Source organism: Carica papaya, chromosome 3, assembly GCF_054855325.1.
Source record: "Carica papaya isolate Zhongbai chromosome 3, ASM5485532v1, whole genome shotgun sequence".
Lineage (NCBI taxonomy): Eukaryota > Viridiplantae > Streptophyta > Magnoliopsida > Brassicales > Caricaceae > Carica > Carica papaya.
The window spans coordinates 900,347-922,490 of NC_142311.1; the positions used below are offsets into that span (position 1 = coordinate 900,347).

The following is a 22,144-nucleotide window of genomic DNA, read 5'->3' on the forward strand; positions in this document are numbered from 1 at the left end:
GAGGTAAGGGAACGCTCCTAAAACTGTAACTAAATGCTTTAGTTTATACTCTATATTCTTATCAATGTTTCCTTCTTTGAGTTTAAACAGCTCTAACTTGGGCTTGATTTTGAAGAAATTGATTAATATCTGAGCAAAATGATTTGAAAGAGATCACAGTGCTTACCACCTAATAAAATAAAACTCACCTTATGAACTTCTCCCTTTCGTTCGTTGTAGCCAACATTTTGAGTGAAAGCTCAGTGAGAGTGATGCTCTCTAAACTTCCAATTCCTTAATCAATTTAGTCCTCAACTCATAATCCATAATATGTTAAGCTCCAATGAAAATCCTTGTAGAAACTCGCTAAAGCACTAGATAAACAAACTTTGTTGTTAAATCAAACATTTCCCAACACTTTTCATGTTTCTAATAAGAAAAGTTAGAAATAGCAACTTTGACGTGAGAAGTTGCCAATATTTTCTATGATAATTAATATATGTGTATATATATATATATATATATACATGTTAAATTAATCCCAAAAGAAACCGATGCTAGCTAGCTAATTCATATATGTTTTCATTCCTCTAGCATTCAGCACTAAGTCCAGATCGTGTAGACTCTTTGGTTCCCCCTTCTTCTCTTTCGAGCTAATTCTGCCTGTAGTAGTACTTTAGTTCCTGTCTAATATAAGAATTCAAAAATGTATCCTCTGATTGTTCTTGACTGGGATATCCCTGAACTTTGTCCCTAAATTAATTCTTGTCATATTCAACAGTTTCAATTTCAGTTTCCTCTAGGTATATATAGTTTTATGATTATCAAATTAGTCATAAAATTAACTAAATGAATAATAATTGTACTCTTGCTTGGTTGAGTTTTCATTCTTTTTGAGCCCCCTGCAAGGTTGGAGATCTCTTTAGCTTCTTTATGATCCTGATGTATCCAAGAGTTGCTATGCTATGCCTGCATAATTTTGTATTTTTATGTTAATGCACTTCAAGGAAGACATTAGTTCAAGGGTTTTCTGGTCTGGTTTGAGACACTGATTGATTTAAAGTAGGGATATGTTTGTATTCCATGTATATAGCTTCTCTACCAGTAAATTGTTTTGTGGTTCATTATAGATAAGAACACTGGCTTCTTTTTTTCTCAAAACCAGATTAAAGCTGAGAGATGAGCAGGGGGCCAAAAAAGACAATCCAATCAAACCCTCACTGCCTTTCAAATCGTTTGAGCTTTTTCATAAGAGATAAGCTCACCGATATTTTATATTAATATACAGTAAGGCCAAGAGTCAAATCTAATATCTATTATAAGCAAACAATTTAGAGCTTCCTATCATCATATACTTTATCACGTAACAAAATCCTATAACACAGATCAATCAAATTTCCTCTTCAGGAGCCTCTTCTCCCACTTGCCAAATTAAATTAACTAAAGTACATAAACAACAAAAATTCTGTGGACTAGTGCGTGTGTATCCAATTATGAGGAGTTTTCCCAACAACAGAATAGTCAAAGTATAATGGGTTAGAGATTTGCAGATGTATATACTAGGTATATAATTTTCTCAAACCCTAGAACCTGGGACCATCATATAACTTTTTGATTTACATACATAAATATATACTCATCGTGAAAATCAAGTGTCAATTTTCAAGCATGCTTGTCTTTTTATTAGTACAAATTCACAAAATTAAATGGATTTCCCCACAAAAGAGAATTTTTGAAAACCCTAATGGTTAATAAAAATAAAAATCTGTCAGGTAGGTTTATATATATATATATCAACATACAACCTAGGGTTTCTGTAAAGAGATAGGGGACCACTTCTCAACTATGCTAATGCTGTGCTGCTCTCTTTAACAGATGAACTACAAGAAGCATTTGACACAAAAAGGAATAATCCCCACTAAGGTTTGTTTCCTCTCAAAGGTGAGGAAATACAGCAAATAAGATTAATGCAATAGACAAAAGCTGAAACCTCAAACTTTTGGAGCATAATTAACTCTATGTATCTACACGGACATGGTAATGTGCCATGGTTTTCTCCATCACACTTTCGAAAATCTCAAAAAAAATTTATCCAACTATACCAATGTTGTACTACGAAATGGTTTTGTTTTGTTTTTCTTTTTCTAGCAGAATAAATGGTCTTATTGAATGAAGAAATATATATATATATATATACATATATATCATTTCACAGACCTCAAGAAGCTATGGGACCAATTTTGTCAATGCCCTATTTTGTAATGGGTTTTCTTGGTAGAATGATTTAGGATAAATCATGCTTCCATGGCTGCGACCATGGAATCACGGCCTAGATCTTCATACAGCTAAATATGATGCTCCCATCACTTGTCCGAGAGTGCCAACCAGCGCTTCGACAATCGTGAATGCCGATAAATTAATGTGCTCATCTGCATAAACTGCATCTGATGCACCCATTTTGCAGGACAGAGGGCAAGAAGATCATGACTTGTCCATGTGAGCTTCAGCAACTCAGTATGACCAAGTGCAAACAGTTTACCACTTTGCATGTGTTAAGGCACATATGAAAGACTAGCTGCATTGATTTTCTTAAAAAACTAATCCTATCAGAAACTCAAATGGTCCAGGTAATTCAGTTGATGCATGTCATAATTCATCATAAATCTTATTGTTTATGTATAACAATTCACATGTACATGATTGAAATACACATCAATCCATCAACAAGTTTGTCAGCATGCATTCCATCTAAGCATAACTTATCATTAAATGATAGTAAGCCTCTTCAGCATCATGAAACAGTCTTTGTCTATATTAGAGTTTGTAATCTGAGTTTTTTTCATATGAAACAAAAATGGCCTAAGAGAAGTGATAACTTTCACTAACCTTTCCTTCAACAAGAGCACCCTCTTTGTAACGTATGAGGAAGTAATTGATCTACTTTGTCCAATTAGCTTGTTCCATATTCTTATTACAGTGAAGAAACATATGCTAATCCAACCTTCTCTTTGCCACTAGGAATGGGGATATGTTTGATGTTGATAGCTCTTATTTTCTGCTATGTGAATATTCAATGAATTTAATGATATATTCTATCAACTCTTTATATTAAAAAAACATATTTGACCATTCATGAACCTCGAATTAGTATCTTCTTAAACCTTCTATTATCTGTGGATTATTACATCATTTACAAATATTTTTAGCTACAAACTTTTTTCAAACATTGTCTGTGTTATGTGCTAATTGCAATATATAGGACTTGAATCTCACACAGGAAATATAATGTTCTGTTCTGGAGTTTATATGGATCTGAGCAGTCTAATTTCACCAGCAAAAACTACTTTTGGAGTTGTCATTCTGCGAAAATCTGCATCAGTTTAGTATTAAAGAGAGTTGTGTTGGTTTTCATTCGGAACTTTGGAAGAAATAACACTCTAAACATTACTTAAACCTACCAAATCCTATATATTTTGAGATCATAATAAGTTAATTTATTCCTAAATTCCAGTGGACATGTCGATGTAAGAAAAATTGTTTGGTGCAAACTTAATCCAAGACCATTCATCTGTAGAGTTCTCTTATACGGCCGATGGTCAAATATAGTTGAGGAAGACCGAATTTATTTCAATAAAAATATAGGGCTAAGATGGCGAATGCATGGACAAAACAAGTAGCACTCTATCAGCCTGCTTTAACCACTTGAGGCTTTTGGTGCCTGATTCAAACTTCCTAACAAAAACCATTCAGTTTCCACATACCTACAGTGACTCCTCTTCCTTCCAAAGAAAAAAAAGTATATTTGATACAAGAGAAAATGAATGAAATAAATATATAAAAATCAATACAATATTTCTTTTCAATCTCGCTGCAAAATAGCCAAAGAGATATCCCTGAAAAAATCCTGAGTATGGCCCATAAAGAAGCATAAGAGATGAATTTATCCAAAAACAACAAAGAAGCAGACAAGATGGAGGTGAGTAAGAGTCCCTAAAAAGTCCAGCATTACACTACAATCACAGCAACCACGAACCAAAAAGAGTGCTCCTCTCAGAAGCACCCTGGAATGTTGGTTTTTTTTTTTTCTGAATAAAAAGCATGAATTGTATTTCTGACATGTACCACCCACGTACACCACACATTGGTTATCATTCTTTTTCTTAAAACGTAAGAGTTATTTTACTAAATTTAAGGAACCACTTATACCCCCATCAAAGTGTAAATGTAGAACAACGAGGGACACCCTATTAGAAGCCCATAGAAGGGCAAGATCGAAAGCACCCAATGTAAAACATATATTCAAATAGCTGACTGCTGTTGGATACAAATCTTAAAAAAAATATATACTCATAATGCCACATCACCAAGATGATTCAAAGATCAAATAGACAACATATTAGCCTCAACACCAAAAGATATTGGTGCATAGCTTTCACATCTGATGTAAGCACGGTTACATCTTGTAAGAGGTCCTCGACCATTTTGGACCTCTCAATTAGAAAGGATGGAGCAAATGAAAAAGTGGATTAAACATGGAGTCAGGCAGAGCTTCAGAACGTGGCATTAATTGACTAGAAAAAAATGGAAAATGCATAGAACCCTTGGTTGCCCTTCTATCCATCAGTAAAGAGGTGTTTGGATGCTGTCAAGATGAGATTATGTCCATTGTCAACAGGCCCAGTTACTCTCCTTTTCTTCATAATTAAGGTTGATATGTTCAACAAATCAGGTTTATGAGATAGTTCTTGCTGTGAGTTCTTCTTATAACCACATAGAATCAGGAACTTAAACATGGTCATATGAAGTAGATCAAAGTACAAAAACATGGATATATAATCATGGCTGCTGTAGTGTGGCAGCAGTGGCAGCAATGCGGCGGTGGTTGGGTGACAAGTGCAATGGTGGTTATATGAGAGTGATAATGGCAATGGCAACATGGTGGCAATAACAATAATGGTGGTAGTGGCAGTGTTAGTGGCAGGGATGATTTTGATAGATATGATACTAGTTGTATTCTTATCAAAGGATAGAAGTGAATGAAAAAACAAATTAAAATAAGCAATTTAGACTTTTAGAGTACCATCTAGATGACCATGTTTGTTCACCTTTCATAGAGTAAAAAATATTATTAACTCTGGGGTGAATAAAATCTTACCCTGTCTGTAGAAAAATTATCTTCTATACATTGAATTGAGTAAAAAAAAATTTACTCACCTTTTGCTCAACCCATCATACCAAATATGCCCTAGATTTAAAGTTCAATATAACTATTAGGTTTGACTAAACTAAATATCAACGAGAAAAGATTAAAAAAACTGTCTGGTCAAATGAAAATAAAACTACTTATCAGTCTCCACTTATAAAAATTGAGCCATAAACCACAAATTTCATCAAGTTTCGTTGTTTAAGTTGAGACATTAAATCGAGTTTTGGAGAGCTCAATCTAATTGTTTCGTGAATGCACACCCTAGTCCCAGTCTTGATTACTAACAGCCTTCCAAGATTGAATCAGAGAGCATAGAAGTTATCTTCCCGTTTTTTAGTTATATGCCTCAGGAATGAGACCTTCAGAAATCTATCATATTACATTGGGGAGAGTGAAGATGCACCAATGAAATAAACAATATAAGCTTAGGAAGGGATAGGGGACTAAGACATGAAAGAATGTCCAACAAATTTATAAACAATTTGGCATTCGATGTGTTTGCAATGGTTCTTCATTCATGTTGAAAAAGGCTACAAACTTTCTTACCGTACAATGTCTCAAAATGAAAAAAATGGTACAATTTGGAAATTCTTTTATGCCTTGTGCTAAATTATCCATCACTTACTCGAGTTCTACATTCAACATTAATCTACAAGACTATGCAATCAAAATTTGAAAATCATTCATCAAGCTGAAAAAAAAAATCAAATTCCCCGATCAACAAAAGCATCTATTAGTCCCCAACCGTCATCAATATCTGGTCCTATCCAGTAGCCAGTCATTATCATATGAGTCTCCAAATGAAAAGAAACAGTTTCAGCAAAATGCTTCGATGGTGAAGTTAAATAGTGATTATAACTCTGATTTATAGGACACATGCCATTAGTGGAGCCGCAGACAGGAAGATGCATGGTTGCTGCAAACAAAATTTATATGGTCATTTGAAAAGAGAAACGAAGGATGCCTCCAAATGTCAAGGATAAACATTGTCATCTGCATATTGATGTCTCATGTCAAAGTATTCCATTCTGTATAGTTTCTTAGAATATCAATGAGTAATGTCCTACAAATTTTCTACTATCACCTTCACCTTTAACTGTGCCTTTTGATCTCCTGTTTTTTTCCCCAAACCTTTTTGCAGCTTTAAATTTAAAAAGAATTTACAAAAAGTACAGATTTCTCAATTTGCTAAAACTAAATTACATCCTGCTGGAAAATTCAGGGTGAAGTACCTAGTCTCAGCACGATGATTAATTGGAACCCAAAATCTAGAAAAGAAGTTTGGTTATCCAACTAAACATGACCTGAGTCCAGAAGGACCACTGTAGAATTCTTTAAAATCTAGGTTAACCAGGAACATAAGACCAAGAATTTAGTAGCAGTAAGTTCATGCACCATGTAGGCTAATGGGACATGGCTCACACACTATATTTACATAATGATCAATCGTCATGCTTCAGGGTTTAACAAATGCCGTAGAAAAAACAAGAAACTCAAAGAAGAGAACCTCTTCTACCAGTTGCTTGGCTAGAAAGTCTGCTCAATGCTGCTTTCTTTGGATCATTTTCCTACAAAAATGTCCCAACAACCATGAAGCTTCCAAATTCAAAGACACATAAGCAATTATCTGAAAGCAGAACTATTACAGAGTGATCAAATTAATAATTTTTTCAATTAATAATGATTAAGGGTCTTGCAACATAAAATTAAACAGCATAGTACAAGTCATGCAGGAGTTAAGTCTAGATTGCTTAAATAGATTAGAAAATATTATTCTATTACATATAAAACTATTAGACTATTCAGGAGTCTATTTCATGCAGAACCAATAAAGATAAATGTATTCTGGGAAGTTTTACATTAAAAGGAACAGGAATATTTAATTTCCTTTCTAGTTTCTTTTATCATGACATTTAATTAACTAGCTATTTTCTATTTAGCGGAATCCTTACAGACTAAAAATTTCCTACGTTGGTCGTATTTTTGTGCCTATAGGGTACCATAATTTAGTCATTTGGTAGACCATTTATATGATTATTATGCAAATATCGAGCTAGTGAATTAATCTCCAATTTTGACTCTTAATAAATTTTTTCTAAGTATTGTGTTCAAATTCTCTTTATGCCACATCATTATTTTTATACTCTTAGAAACTTTAGGATTTAATTTTTTTACTTGAGTTAGTTCCTTATTTGTATCAGTAGTATTATTTCCTAATTCAGTTATTATTAGTATTTACATGTGAGAATGGTTACTTAAGAAACATTATAAGTATCTTCATTCAGCAGGAAAAGACTACCAATTCTTATCATTTTATGCTTAGCATAAAGAATGTAGTTATAGAACCTATGACTGCAAAGGAGACGAGTAAATATAAACGTCCAAAAGTGCATCTAGTCAATGAAAAAGAAGAAGAGAATAAACATGTCGAAATTGATGAGCAGCAAGAACTGTCATGTCTTCCTAAGAATTAAATTTTGAGATTACTCAAAACATTTGACTACTTAAAGAGTTATATAGAAGTACAATGCAAGGAGAAGCTTAGGCCAATAATTAGAACTAGTAATGTTCAGCTCAAGGATAAAGTTGAAGGGAAAATATTTTGTTTTGTTGAGTTCATCCTACTGCAAGGATTTAGCACCCCTAACAAATTGTTTGTCCATCTCTCCTTCATTATTGTTATCAAAGAGAATGACCGAGCACATAGTTTGTTAAATTTTTATCAGGAACTTCAAAGATCTAAGTTTTGCATTATTCACTACTTCAAAACTGATTGATGAGTTTTTTTTCTGACTAGGAAAGAATGATGCAGAATGAGTTAATTCTAAATCACCTAAATAAATTAGAAATTATAATTCTATTAGATATAAAACTATTGTATTATTTAGGAGGAGCTTATTAGTCTTAGTAGCTTTATTATTTTATTCTTTTAATATTTAATTTCCTTATTTAAATCAATAGTATTATTTTCTAACCCTATTAGTGTTTGTATTTCTTGATCTAATTCTTCTTTTTTAAAAAATAAAAAGTGTAGCATTATCATTAAGTATGGACACTAAGGGAGTATCGCCCATGCATAAAATTAAGTACATCAATTAATTATGCAAAGAATTCCATAAACAACACGGGTTGACCCATAATCAAAATACCAAGGATTTGAAACCATCTCTCTCTGATTTTATCTATGCTCTCCTCCACTCCAACAAAACCTCTTCTATTTATTTTCTTCCAGATGACCCAAAAAATGGCAAAGGGAATCAGCCCCAGCTGCTTATCCCTCCCAGCCAAACCTTTCCACACCCATAATTCATCCCTAACAATACCACCCGTCATGCATTGATAACCAATAATTCCAAAAGCCATTAATCATAAACTATATACCACGGGACACCCAAGTAGAATATGATTGCAAGTCTCCTCGTCACTTTTGCATAAGCAACACCAGTTGACCAGAATCATCCCCCTCCTTTTAAGCTTATATCTTGATCTAATTCTGTTTCGGAAAGTCTACTTAGAAAATATTATAAACATTATTAAGTCAAAGTTATTAGCATTAGTTTTCACTTTTCAAGACAAAGTTTGATTATTCAATACAATCAAACTCTTAAATATGATCCTTAAGACTTTTTGAGTGTGATGTTTGATGTCCACATTCTTATCTCCAAATTAATAAGTAGACAACCCTAATATATCCTACATCAATAACAAATGAGTGTACTGTAGCTCAACAAGAGCTCGGGATGGGTTGCCAGAAGTATACATCTTGCTGTCATACAAAAATCAATTCATAAAGTTTGAGCAAATCCTAAGCTATGTTGCCACCTCTCATCAGAAAGACATAAAGAAAAAAATACCAATGTACTAAAATCATGGGGCAAAGGAAACCAGTTTTGTTACATGCCTTGTTCAATTACATTATGTTGATAGTTGTCGCCTTACCAAAAGAGTAATCTACTGCCCGAACAATGTGGTCTAACTATTTTTTCTGTATTGTGGGCTGCAGTTGTTAAATCCATAAATGTGGAACGTGGTAGAAAATTCTTAATCCCACCTTGAGAAAATGGATGTCCTCATTCCACCACTCAATAGATATGGGGACAGAGAGTACTAAGGCAACAAATGAATGCAATCAATACAGTTTGTCGCCTTTAAATCCAGATAAAACCCACAAAAAGTGCAAGCATCAAATCCCTCCAGCTCCAAATCCCAAGCTCTTGTTATCCTCTAGCAGTAGGCACAGTTGATACCCTTCCATTATAATTTTGAATACCATAGAAAGAGGATCCATCTCATTAAAATACCAACATTATCATTTGTTTGTTTCCTATTTCTTATTTATAACTTCTACAGGAGAACCTCCAAAAAAGAAAACGAAATTTACAACCAGTTGAGAAATATCCATATACGAACACGTAGAATACTCTGTAACATAATACAGATTCTCTTCTGCAACTTTAAATCGAAACAGATTTCGCAGTTATTCCCCTGAATTCAATTACTAATACAGTTATTCTGCCCACTCGGTTCCACTCGACAAGAAGCAGGTACTCAGTAGGCTAACCACTCGTACTACCAAAACAACTCAAACTAATACCATTCAACAAGGTCCAAATATTTTCTCCTTCAACATTTTCTCGTGAAACAAAACGTACTGTCGCGAAGATGGTTGGTACGTAAACTATAGAACATAAGCTAGGGTTTCGAAGCTTACCTCGAGAAGGACTCGTGAAAACGGAGGCGTAAAGAAGCTTACGGAGACTAAAGACGCCATTACCAAGTTTTATTACTGAACTACTGCGAGGAGTTAGTTCATTTGCTCTTGTAGACTCGGAGCGCAGACACAGAAAGCGATAATGGCCTCGCGCTCGCCATGAGCAATGTATAACAATCTCAACGAAAACGGTGTCGGTTTGCAAAGTTGAATCAGAAGACGGATAAATGGCTGGGCTTTCCTATGGGTTTGGATCGGGTCAGCGTTTTAAAAGTTTGAATAATACGTTTGGGCTGGGTAGGGCAATAGAGGATCCGGCCCAATAACTCAGATCCGACCCAATTAATCTCTAATAGAAATTTTAAAATTAACTGATTTGTGTGTACAATAAATTTTGGTCACATTCCAACTGTTGAATTGGTCTAACTTAAATAATTAAAAATTATTTTATATTAATATAGCTATTATTAGCGATCGAATTTCTTTAGATGCACAATCGGAATATTTTTATACTTGTTTTTACCCATAAAAATTTAATTTATTTTTTAATTTTGTTAAAGATAAATTATTTACGTCCAAATTATAAAATTAATGAAAAAATTCCTCACGTTTTTATTATACAAAAATTAAACTAAATACCCGATACAGAGTAGAGTAATTTCTTATTGTTAATAATTAAATTTTAAGTTAAACCCATACGTAATTTTATCTTGTTAATATTTAATTTTATCATAAACAAATATTTCAATTGATAAATATTTTTTTAAAAAATTTACTAATTTCTATATTGCTTTTCACTAATGATTGTGGAGAAGACATTGGTTTGGAGGTAGCAATATAATCTTAAGATTTAATCATTAAACAAGAATTTCATGTTAAGGGCCTAATCACTCTCTCTAATTGTCCACTAACCACCAGACCAAGTTACTTGAAATCAATTGGGACAAGATTGGGACGACTGAGTTTACAAGTTTGACAAATAATAGCCTTACAATAACTTAACCACACACACACACACGTGTATATATATATATAATATATATATACTTATTTGAAACCAATATGCGTGTGTAAGTATATATTTACGTGCGTGTATTTGTATCAAATTTCACAGCCTTTGTCATCTCAGTGTAAAATCAGGCCTTAATTTATAATGTAATATCATGTAAGTCTCCCACACAATTTATTTTATTTAGGAGCAAGTAAGATTTCAATTTCATTAACTATAATTTAATAATGTTAATTAATTTAAGAAAATTGCAAAATTCTATATAATTTGATATAATATACGTATTTTGTTTTTAAATAAAATGAAGAAAAAAAAACAATTATATAACATAAGTTATTATTGAATTTTATATTTAATTTTAGCGATAAATCTATTTATAAATAATAAAAAAAAATATTAATACTCTGCTTATTTAACAATTTCAGATTAAGAGAATCAGAATCCGGAACTCCAACCACAAGAAGGTTACGAGTAGAATGCTATTTTTATTTTATATTCCGTTTATTTCTTTAATTTTTTAAATTTCATTCGAAATATTAATCCTCTTAACACTATTTTGTACTTTAAATCGTTGTGCAATAAATGTAAACTCTAATTAATTATTTTGCTTCCGTACTTAAGTTAATATTTATTTTTTTCCAGATTTATAGAGTATGTTATACTATAACAATGAAGTAATATAATACTTTAATATTTTTTAAAATAAATAATATATTAATAAATTAAATATTATCAAATTATTTTATATATATTTATTGTTATTTTTAACACAAATTTCAATACAAACAATATAAGCAATAGAAATAATAACACGAGCCCTTGCGTTACTAAAATAATTATGTCGTATACTTTATTTGTTACATAAAAATGCCAAAAAATATCATTGTTATTATTTAGTAAGTAGTTATTTAATATATTAATATCTATATTTATTTATAAAATTCGTATTGATTGTAAAGGTGGTAAAATATTTTAAATTAAACAAATAAAAAATATAATTTGAATAATTCATAATATAATAATTTTTTTTAACAAAATTGATTTTTTTAATGAACTTATATATAAATAAAAAATAAAAACTTATTATTTCATATTTAGAAATTAGTTTGAACTAAAATAAATATTTTGAATATTGTAATAAAATCATATTTGAAGATGGGTTTTTTTTTTTTTTTTGGTTCGCATAAATTTTATATTTCAAAGTTTTAGCAAATTATATTTATATAGATTACTATAAAAAACCATAGTTGACCATCTAATTATTAAAGTTATTTAATTAAAAAACATTAATTAATACGGATAATTGAAGCCGAGAGAATTTAAATGATTTTAAAAAATTAAGAATGAAAAATATATGATGTGTAATAATTCAAGACTGTCTTAATTATTACCACAAAAAGATTGTCTCAATGATTTTTATTGATGAAAAAAATTATTACATATAAAATATAATGTATTTATTTATTCAAATTAACTAAAAATTATTTATAATTAAATATCATATATTTAAAATTTAAAGAAAATAAAAGGGAAAATACCAAATGCTGACACGTACATATATATATGTATATATATATACGAGCATCCAAAAATTACTGCAAATGTAATTATTGCTCTTCTCGTTTTTTTCTTCCTTAAGAGAAACCTTTTTTTTTTTTTTTTTTCTTTCTTTCTTTTGGGTATTGTCTTTTGTTTCTTCATCATCAGATTCTCCATTGAGAGTGGCCGAAAATTCTGTCAAGATCCCGGCAATGCTAGCTTCTTTTCGAGTTCTCTCTACCTGATTAGGGTTTTCTTATCTATATGGTGTTCGGTTTTTTGTTTGACGTAAGAGTTTCACTCTAATTTGCTGCCGAAACTACCCGTTCCCCATTGCATTTTATTGCGTAAGTTTCGAATTTTAGGGTTTGTGGATTCGATTCGTTAGGGGAACTTCTATGCTGGATCAGATCAGAGCTCGAATTGTGGGTCATTTCTTTGTGTCTGCTCATCTGTTTCGTGGGTTTTGGGTGGGCGTTTGATTTTGTTGACTTTTTTTTTTTTAAGATAGAATTTCTTATCGCAGTGCAGTGAGATTGGTGGTTACTGGATTTGTGAGTGCTGCATGTAGTGGATTTTTGATTTTTGGGTTCACTTTTTACTGTTTATCCTGTTGAGGTTTGTGATTAGGGGGATTTTAGGGTTTGATTTTTCAGAATTAAGCTTGATTTGGGTGCGGTTTTGGATTTGGTAGCTCTGCATGTATAAGCATTAAGGGGTCCTCTGCTCAGTTGTAGAGGATCCCTAATTGAACGTAGAAGTTCCTCAAAATCCTGCTTCTGAATTATTAATTGTCAAGAGTTTTTCTTTTCTTTTTTTTCTTTAATCGAGGAGGGAGTGTTCTCGTTTAAATTAGGGTTTTTGCCGCAAGGAATCAAGTGGGTTATTGGAATTTGTTCTTGTGGATTGTTATAGTGGCATAACTACATAAATTTTGGAGAAATGTTTGGTTCTACTCCAGACGTGGGGCATGAAAACAGTGGAGTCTCGGGGCAACTTTTAGTTCCGATGCGCTTTGTGTGGCCTTATGGAGGAAGAAGGGTGCTTCTCAGTGGTTCCTTCACTCGGTAAGACTACTTTGATCACATTTGGTTTGGAGATTGCAAACTTGTTTTAAATTCTAGCTGCAAAGGGATATTAGCAGCTCTTTTAGTCATTTAGGTATTGGTATATTTTTGTTCTTTTATTTTTCTGGTTTGCTTTCTAGATATTTTACCTATGTGATATAAATTTTGAATGAAAATTTTCCTGATACAGGTGGATAGAGCATATACCTATGTCTCCAATGGAAGGTTGCCCTACAGTATTTCAAGTTATTTGCAGTTTGACACCAGGATATCATCAGGTTAATAAAATCTGATGGCTGTTGTACTCAGTTTGAAGTAAAAAACCACATTTTGAACTAACTCCATTTGTTTATTGTTTTATTGCGGATGCCAGTGATTGCATCTTATCGATGATGTTACTGACAGATGTGCATAAAAGGAAAATATTCTGTTGCATGTGGGCGTTTTGATCAATGCAAATATTGTCGTAAACTGGTGTCATATTCGTTTAACCTATTAGTCAATCAAAAAGTTTTTCCTTGTTGTTCGCAAAATGACGCTTGTCTAGTGGGAATTTAGCCCCATATATTGCCCTTCAGTGCACGTTTGTTAGGAGGATTTTGCATTAGGCCACGTTATAAAGGTTATGATGATCGAAGACTTTGGAATCGTTACATCTCTACCTTTTGCCGCCTTTAAAGGCATTGAAAGTAAAAATTAATTGCAAGTATTTGAGTTACCCATCATGCCCCTTGTAATATAACGGACTCTTGCATAACCATGATGGGCAAGAAGAAATGAATAGAAGCATTAGGTGTTCATTCACGCACAAGTAAGGAAATGTACATTTCGGAAACTTTAGATATTTACTGAATTAGATTTTAGTTTGCTCTTGTGATAGGAATTTTCATTTTTTTTCTTTTTTCATTTCAATGAAGGTATATTATGTAGTTTGTTAATGTCAAAAGAGTTTCTCGCTTTGCTTCCTTTTGTAAGCCCCAATTTATGGTGATTTATATCTAGTGATATTTTGTCAAGATCATGATTGTAATACTTACTAGGGCTCAGTTAAATTCTTGAATGAGGAAGATATGTGTCACTTTGCACTGTGCATGAAGGCTATTATGTTACAAGACTGCATTATTGGAAAGATTCTTTCATTAAACTCACTTTATTTAGTGTATAATATTTGCAGGATCCACTTTTTCCATAATTTCAGGTGGATTTGGGGGTTGGGAAACCAAGTGGGGTATCATTGTATGGTATATTGAGTGCTACATACCGATTCTTTCCACACGTAAATGAATGTTTTATACCAGTCTTAGACTACTTATTGTTAGCTTATTGACTGCTACGTATAACTTTCTTCTGAACATAATCTTTCCTCCAGTGTTCGATACAACTTTCTAAGTTTCTCTAAAAAAAAAGAATCTTTCCTCCAGTGACTCCAAATTTCGACTAGAATATTTAAAATAATTTGCATTTTTATAGCGTAAGGAGGATCATGGAAATATTTATAATCTGTTATCAACATTTTGATTTTCGTCATGATCATCACTTATCATTATTGCAATGCTATTTTTTTTTAAAGGAAAGAGAGTAATTATCATATATAGAGAACGACGGGGGTGCTAGTTATCGATTATATTGTAATTATTTTGTTATCTAACATTCTGGGTCCATAGGGAATTTTTATTTATTTTTAAAAAATGCTATAACCATAGTAAAGGAATGGTGTTACATTTATTGGTAGCAGTACTTGCATCATTTTTATGTGGTTCATTGTAGGTTCCTTATTACTATAGAAGGTGTTAAAGATGGTTTTATATTATATATCTTATACGTACTGACACTCAGATGTTCGTTTCTGCATGCAGTATAAGTTCTTTGTTGATGGGGTATGGCGGCATGATGAGCATCAGCCCTTTGTAAGCGGACATTATGGGGTAGTGAATACTGTCTTTATAGCCAGAGAACCAGAGACCATTCCTTCAACCTTTAGTCCTGAGATGCCTGGTAGATCTAACATGGAGGTAGATGATGTCTTTGCTCGCGGGGTAAGGAAAACACTATGTGCTTGTATTTAAGATGCATACAGAACGAACGTTCAGTTTAGTGGTCATGTTATGAAGTTAGACTCAGCGCTATATAGATCCTTATTCTCTCCTTCAACGGGGATCCAAATTCTGTATATGCGTCTATGATGCGTTCACATTCCTGAAGAATGCTGGTACCCAATTTCCTCAATAATTAAACTAGAAAAATGCTTTCCTTTTAAGATGGAGAAGACAAGAAAAGAGTAGTTCATAATTCATTTTAAACTCAGAAAATGGGCCACCTCAAACCTCCGTGGCAACGTTTTGATTCTTAGAATGCATTTTCGTGGTAATTTGCATGTTATAATCATGCTAATTATGTGATAAGAAAAAAAGATGGTTTAACTCATGTTGGTTATGTTAATTTAATACTCTGCAGGAGAGCTGCATTAGATGATGTTAATTGGTGCATACCTTTAGTAGTTTCATGTATGTATTATATAGTAAACAAACTAGGCGTGTCCCATGGAAGTTCATGAAGTGTATATATTGGATCATGTTTCTTACATTTTACATGATACCGTGGTGAATATCTGTGGTTTTGGATGTCAAGATTTTATATTTATTTTCTTCCTTTTGTTGCTTCTTCTGTCTGCTTCTCCTGCCATTTTATTTACTCATTAAATTGTAGAAATCATACTGTTTTTTTCCTCTGGGTTTCTATGAAACAGTGACTCAAACATATAGAAATATTATCTACTATGCTGATTAGATTCAGAGAGCCCATTGTGTTCATAAACTGATTGAGATGTAGCAGTTTAGGGATTATCACGCAGAATATCATAAGTAATTCTTGTGGGCTTTATTTTTTTTGCCATCATAATCTCAAAATGCAAAATACTTTCCATGAGGAGGCTGCTAGATGTTATAGTTTCAAGTTGCAAAATGAGAAGTCGTTATCATCATCTTCTGGCGAGGTGAAGATTCTCTGCTGGTTTGAGGGTGGGATAGATCGAATCCATGTGAAGGGTGAAATTTTCATCAGCATCTCTTACCATACAGATGTGCTTAATGGGTGAATTTAAGGGACATGCATCAAAAGTTCTTTCTGTTAATTGTTTTTCTTCCATGAAAAGGCCTTTCTTTCTTTTCCTTTTTTATCTAAATGATGCATATGACCTGAATACTTTATGTTAACGGATGAATAGAAGGTCCTAGTGACGAAATATACAAATTGATATGTTCTTTTGTTATTTTGCTTTGCACAAATAATCACATTATCAGGCGGTACTTTGCAGGAAGCAGTTGCAAGGATATCAGAGGCTGATTTGCAGGTGTCTCGTCAGCGCATATCAGTTTTTTTATCAACTCATACTGCATATGAGCTGCTTCCAGAGTCGGGCAAGGTTTGGATACTCTACCCTCGTCTGGGAGCTGCATAATAAGCACTTTTTCTATTGGGTTAGGCTTCTAAATTCTAGTTCTTTAGCCCTATTTGCTAATTGCATATGATGTTGCAGGTAATTGCCTTGGATGTAACTTTACCCGTGAAGCAAGCTTTTCATATACTTTATGAACAGGTAAATTTCTTACACCCATGCATAAACTTGGGCACCTAAATATAGAGAATCTCTATTCTCTCATAACTATCCATACCTACTTATCTCAATGTTATCTATAAGACTGCTTTATTTTTACTTTATAATTTGAATTTTCCTTTCTAAATAACTTTAAACCATACATCGTTGGTTACTAGTTGGTTTTTTTAGTTAAAAGTATGACTGCTTACTCTAGGCTACTTTTTAGGGTATTCCTGTGGCTCCTCTCTGGGATTTTTGCAAGGGGCAGTTTGTCGGAGTTCTTAGTGCATTGGACTTCATTCTGATTCTGAGAGAGGTGTGTCTTAAATTATTTTGGTATCTTTATTTTTTCGGCGTTTTTATTTTTTGCTTCAAGTCATCTTATAGAGAGGAGATCTTTAGTGCAGTTCATACTCAAACCGAGGGAGAGAATGTAATAAGCCCCTACCAGGGTTTTTCTCTCTTTATGAGGATTTCTTGCCCTTTGTACCATTCTTTCTTCTCTCTGAAGAGATTTCTTTATGTATATTGCTTAAGAGGCACCCCATTTTTGATGGTGTTGATATTTTGGATCTTTTTGATATCTTCTTCCGTACAAGATTGTAAATTCTGTATATGTCTCTTTGTGGGCTGTACCCCTTTGGTGCTCATAATGTATAATCTTTTCGTCTTGAAAAAAAGGGAAACCATGCTCCTGAAGACCCTTCACCCACCTCTTATCTTTTCTGCTCTTACTGAGACAAACAATTTTTACCTACACTGCTGTTGAATCTTTGGTGCTCTGTTTGTTTACCTATTGATTATAAGGGCTATTGGTGCTGAACGTGTGGATCTTTTTCTTACTTTTATTAAAAAGGAAAAAGAAAATATATTCACAAGGCACCCAAGTGGTTCTGCCCATATGCATGAGTTATCAACTATCAAGAAGCAAAATCTGAGGTTCACTAAGGCTACAAACAAGAAACAAAATCTGGTCCTTGTTGTGTGCATTAGATATCTTTGGTCCTTGGGTCAATATTAACTCTTCAAATTGCAGTTGGGGAATCATGGGTCAAATCTGACAGAGGAAGAATTGGAAACACATACAATATCAGCCTGGAAAGAGGGGAAATCTCATATTAGCAGGCAAATTGATGGAAATGGGAGAGCTTATCCCAGACATCTTATCCAGGTGAGTGCTTCTGTTTGATGCCTTTCTGAAACTCTTATGCATGCAAGTAACTACTTATATATGTACTTGATTTCTGTGTCTTCAGATGTGAGGACAGATTTGATGACTAAAACTTGTTTGAAATTGGATTTGAGGGTTGGATTCCAACATCAAGCCGTAATAACAAATAAGACTAAAACTAGTCTGACTTCTTAATAACAAATAAGAAGTGAAAGTTTTTTTTTTTTTTTTTTTCATCTAAAATAAAACTTTTGTAACTAAAGTTCATTCCAGGAATAGAACTCAAAAAATGTTTCTTATATTTTTTCATTTCTTAATGTTTTATTTCTCATTTTTGTTTTGACAGGAATCAAAATCAATAGAGAATAAGAGATATTGGTTTCAATCGAATTCGATTTCATCAAAATTTATTACTAACTTATTAGTACATCTGATGTATAAGATTTCACTGGACCATGTGTTAGGAGCTGCTCAGCTTCTTGTTTGAAATTCTTTCTGGGAGTCTCTTTCACTATTTTGAAAAGGGACTGGACAGCTATCTTTGTACTGAAATTTGTCTTTCTTTGTTCTCATTTTTCTTTTTGGAGGAAGTCTTATCCTTCTAGTATGTAGTCCTTCTTTTGCTCTCTGATATTAATTCTTCTTATTTGTCAGAAAAATCTTTTAAGTTCCATATTTTCTTTAGCTCTTGGCTTCGTCTGGTTTTCTAACATACTATCTCCTTCTGTATGACGTACAGTTGAAATATTAGAATACCTAATGATTTTGTCCTCTCCTTGCATGTTCTGAAGATAATCAAGAAAAGAAGACCTTATGGGATTTAATATACAAGAGAATTTGATCATTTTGGTTTAGAGTCAGACTAGTTACCTTTTAGATTCCTGTATACAGGAGAGTCCAATTGTTTTAGTTTAGACTACCTTCTACTGTTTAAGGTGAAGGGCTGTTCCACATCTCTTGGGATATGCTATACGCTTGATGATTGAAGTTGATCTGGTTATGATGGTAGCTTTAGCTCAAGATATTGTGTAGGAAGGGTAGGGAATAATCCAGTTGGCCGTCAGTTAGTCAGTTGAGAGAGAAGTTGTTACAGGGTCCAATGTTTTGGTTGTGTAAGTTTGGAAATAATCACCAGTTCTTTGGGAATTTAATTGTTGAATAATTCTTTTGATATATGCATCTGGGATTCTTTTGAGGCCAAAGGCTTGTCTTTATTTTGGTCTGCCCCCATTTGGTGCTCAGATTTTTTTTAATGCCACTTGACTTATGCATTGTGCAGGCAGGACCTTATGATTCTATGAAAGATGTTGCATTGAAAATTTTGCAGAACAAGGTGTCTACAGTTCCAATTCTTCATTCGTCTTCACAGGATGGTTCCTTTCCCCAGCTACTACATCTTGCTTCTTTGTCTGGGATGCTAAAATGTAAGGCTTTGTTGCTTTCTTGGTTAAGTAGTGTAAGATGATCTCTTACTAACTTCAACCTAGTTTTCAGGTATATGCAGGTATTTTAGATATTCTTCTAGCTCATTGCCCGTTCTTCAACAGCCAATCTACTCAATTCCTCTGGGGACATGGCTTCCAAGAATTGGAGAATCAAACGGACGGCCATTTGCAATGTTGAGACCTAATGCTTCTCTATCTGCTGCACTGTCTTGGTTAGTTCAAGGTAATACATTTACTTCTTTATGATGCACATTTTTTGTTGGTGTGGGCCCCTCTGGGATTTTGCTTCTTCCTTGTTGCTTATCATGGAATGTGCTCACTTGACTCTCTTCCTCCTATTTTTTATGGTAGTATATGCAAATACTGCATTCATATGATGAGCTTTTTTCTTGTTTAAATGGGTCATATGTTTTGACTCTTCATATGGGTCATATGATGAGCTTTTTGTGATATGGTCAAATGTTGGATGCACGAGGTCAAAATCTTCAAAGTTGAACTCTTTTGTGAGACTTTGAAAGCTGAATCAATAACAAGTATTTGGTTCTTTGTTGTTCATATTTGGGAATAATGGGTGCAATATCAAATGTGCATCCTGGCATGCATTTGCCTATTATCAAAAAACTAATGTTGATTGTTTTGTCAAACAGTCCTGATTTCTTATTACTTTGTTATCTTACCAGGTGATGTCAGTTCAATACCAATTGTAGATGAGAATGACTCATTGGTGGACATATATTCAAGGAGGTAGTTCTCTCCTCTCGTCTCTCCCCTCTTCTGTGCTCTTTTGCCACTTCCTTTCCGTATTTGCCTTATGTTATCACTCTGGAGAATGAGCTATTTTATTCTTGTTAAGTAAATGTTCTGTCTTTTCCTTGACAGTGATATAACTGCTTTGGCAAAAGACAAGGCATATGCTCAATTTCATCTGGATGAGATAAGTATTCATCAGGTAATTGCTAAACCTATGTATGTGCTTTTGCAGTTTCCTGTTAGACTAGATGGCTGTGAGCAGCACAGTTGTGATTCTATTCAGTTGGATGGAGAGAGAAATAGTTAACCTGCCAGATGGCACCTGAATCGAATAGTGAGAATCCTTTTGATTTTTACTGTTGATGGATGCGCAAAATATTTCAATTTCTATATATTTGTTGTTGCCGGCTGGTCTTTGTTTGGCTGCTGAGGATTTGTCAGAAATTTGTTTGTACAAAATGTCACGTAACTAAGTTGGAAGAAAATCTGTGGTATGAACAATTCTACTCTTGTTTACTTCACTTTCAGGCTTTGCAACTGGGTCAGGATGCAAATTCTCCTTACGGCTTCTTCAATGGACAGAGATGTCAGATGTGTCTCCGATCTGACCCTCTGCACAAAGTGATGGAGCGGTTGTCCAATCCTGGTATTTTCTCATTTCACAGTCTCCATCTTTTCACAATGTTAAGACACCTTTTAGAATGCTCTTTTGGACATGAATATTGAAATTGCATCACTTTATCCTTTCAGCGGTAAGGAGACTCGTGGTTGTGGAGGCTGGCAGCAAGCGTGTAGAAGGGATTATTTCGTTGAGCGACGTGTTTAGGTTCTTGCTTGGTGTTTAGCAGGACCAGGCATGTCAACCAACCCAATATATATGAAGGGTTTTGTTGTTGCACAGCGGAGGAGAGAAGACCCATATGTTTTGCTGATCTTACCTCTTCACTCTGCGATACCTTAACTGTTCCTGGCAAGATGAATGGTCTCTCATATTCCTTCTTCTGAGTCTAGTCTTTGATTGGCTGGGGCCTCTTTGCTTCTTAAACCCCCGGCCTTCTTTCAGGACATCAATTTCGAGCCCAAAAAAAAAAAAAGGAATTTGTAAATTGTGAGAATTTCGATTTTCCTCCCCTTAAATTTTTATAATTTAATGGTTATCAGCTCAACCATATACTGCTGTTGCAGCAGGAATGCTTGTTTCTAGTGCCAGCTAACAGAAAAGGGAAAGCAAGAAAAATTTGAAGGCAAAAAGGGAATTTATGAATGTATGTAGGCTTTGTTTGGTAGGTTGTAGTTATTGAAGTTGGGGGTCAGTCCAATTCTGGTTTCTGATTTGATGTCTGGCAATTAGAGTCTGGGGTGGGCTTTTTACAAGTCTTTGTCAATAGTGAAAGATGGTTTGTCTATAATTTATATGTCAAGATTTAATCTTTTAAGGCATTGGCGTAATGAGAAATGATGCTTCTACTTGACTTGTACTTCATTGGAATGGTACTTCAAATTGTCTCCCACTGAAATTCCACTGTTGCTGAAGGAAGGGTGTTTGACAAAAGTCAAAGCAAGTTTTTCTCCAAATTAATTATGATTAAATTGCTTTCAATAATTTTTCTAGAAATTGGTCTGTAATTTCTTGCAAGCTTTTAAAATGGTTGCATAAAATTTTACAACATTC

At 33.5% G+C, this 22,144-nt stretch overlaps 2 protein-coding genes across 3 annotated transcripts; one reads left to right on the forward strand and one right to left on the reverse strand.

Annotated features, from left to right (window-relative positions):
* Positions 1-5,680: 5,680 nt before the first annotated feature.
* Positions 5,681-10,080, reverse strand: LOC148266583 (uncharacterized). Of its 2 annotated transcripts, none has more exons than XM_088214855.1 (3): positions 9,897-10,080; positions 6,702-6,753; positions 5,681-6,101 (listed from the first exon to the last, which is right to left on the reverse strand). In XM_088214855.1, exons 1-3 carry the CDS (start codon positions 9,954-9,956, stop codon positions 5,890-5,892), a joined length of 324 nt encoding a protein of 107 aa, XP_088070981.1. In that variant the 5' UTR covers positions 9,957-10,080; the 3' UTR covers positions 5,681-5,889. The 2 variants fall into 2 exon arrangements, with proteins under 2 accessions (XP_088070981.1, XP_088070980.1); XM_088214854.1 differs by having other exon boundaries at positions 6,693-6,753; positions 9,897-10,075.
* Positions 10,081-12,551: 2,471 nt separating this feature from the next.
* Positions 12,552-21,944, forward strand: SNF4 (sucrose nonfermenting-like protein). The gene is made up of 14 exons (XM_088214856.1): positions 12,552-12,791; positions 13,360-13,511; positions 13,702-13,789; positions 15,368-15,547; positions 16,825-16,932; positions 17,047-17,106; positions 17,333-17,422; positions 18,143-18,277; positions 19,557-19,701; positions 19,772-19,945; positions 20,403-20,466; positions 20,602-20,671; positions 21,001-21,118; positions 21,223-21,944. Exons 2-14 carry the CDS (start codon positions 13,387-13,389, stop codon positions 21,315-21,317), a joined length of 1,452 nt encoding a protein of 483 aa, XP_088070982.1. The 5' UTR covers positions 12,552-12,791; positions 13,360-13,386; the 3' UTR covers positions 21,318-21,944.
* The last annotated feature ends 200 nt before the right edge of the window (positions 21,945-22,144 follow it).

Excerpts from the sequence above, each read along its gene's own strand:
- LOC148266583 (XM_088214854.1), bottom strand. The coding sequence starts at position 9,956 with ATGGCGTCTTTAGTCTCCGTAAGCTTCTTTACGCCTCCGTTTTCACGA. Across the intron at positions 6,754-9,896 it reads TTTCACGAGTCCTTCTCGAG|GAAAATGATCCAAAGAAAGC; the intron begins GTAAGCTTCGAA and ends ACATTTTTGTAG. Across the intron at positions 6,102-6,692 it reads CCAAGCAACTGGTAGAAGAG|CAACCATGCATCTTCCTGTC; the intron begins GTTCTCTTCTTT and ends TTTTGTTTGCAG.
- SNF4 (XM_088214856.1), top strand. The coding sequence starts at position 13,387 with ATGTTTGGTTCTACTCCAGACGTGGGGCATGAAAACAGTGGAGTCTCG. Across the intron at positions 16,933-17,046 it reads TGCTTCCAGAGTCGGGCAAG|GTAATTGCCTTGGATGTAAC; the intron begins GTTTGGATACTC and ends ATGATGTTGCAG. Across the intron at positions 20,672-21,000 it reads ATGAGATAAGTATTCATCAG|GCTTTGCAACTGGGTCAGGA; the intron begins GTAATTGCTAAA and ends CTTCACTTTCAG.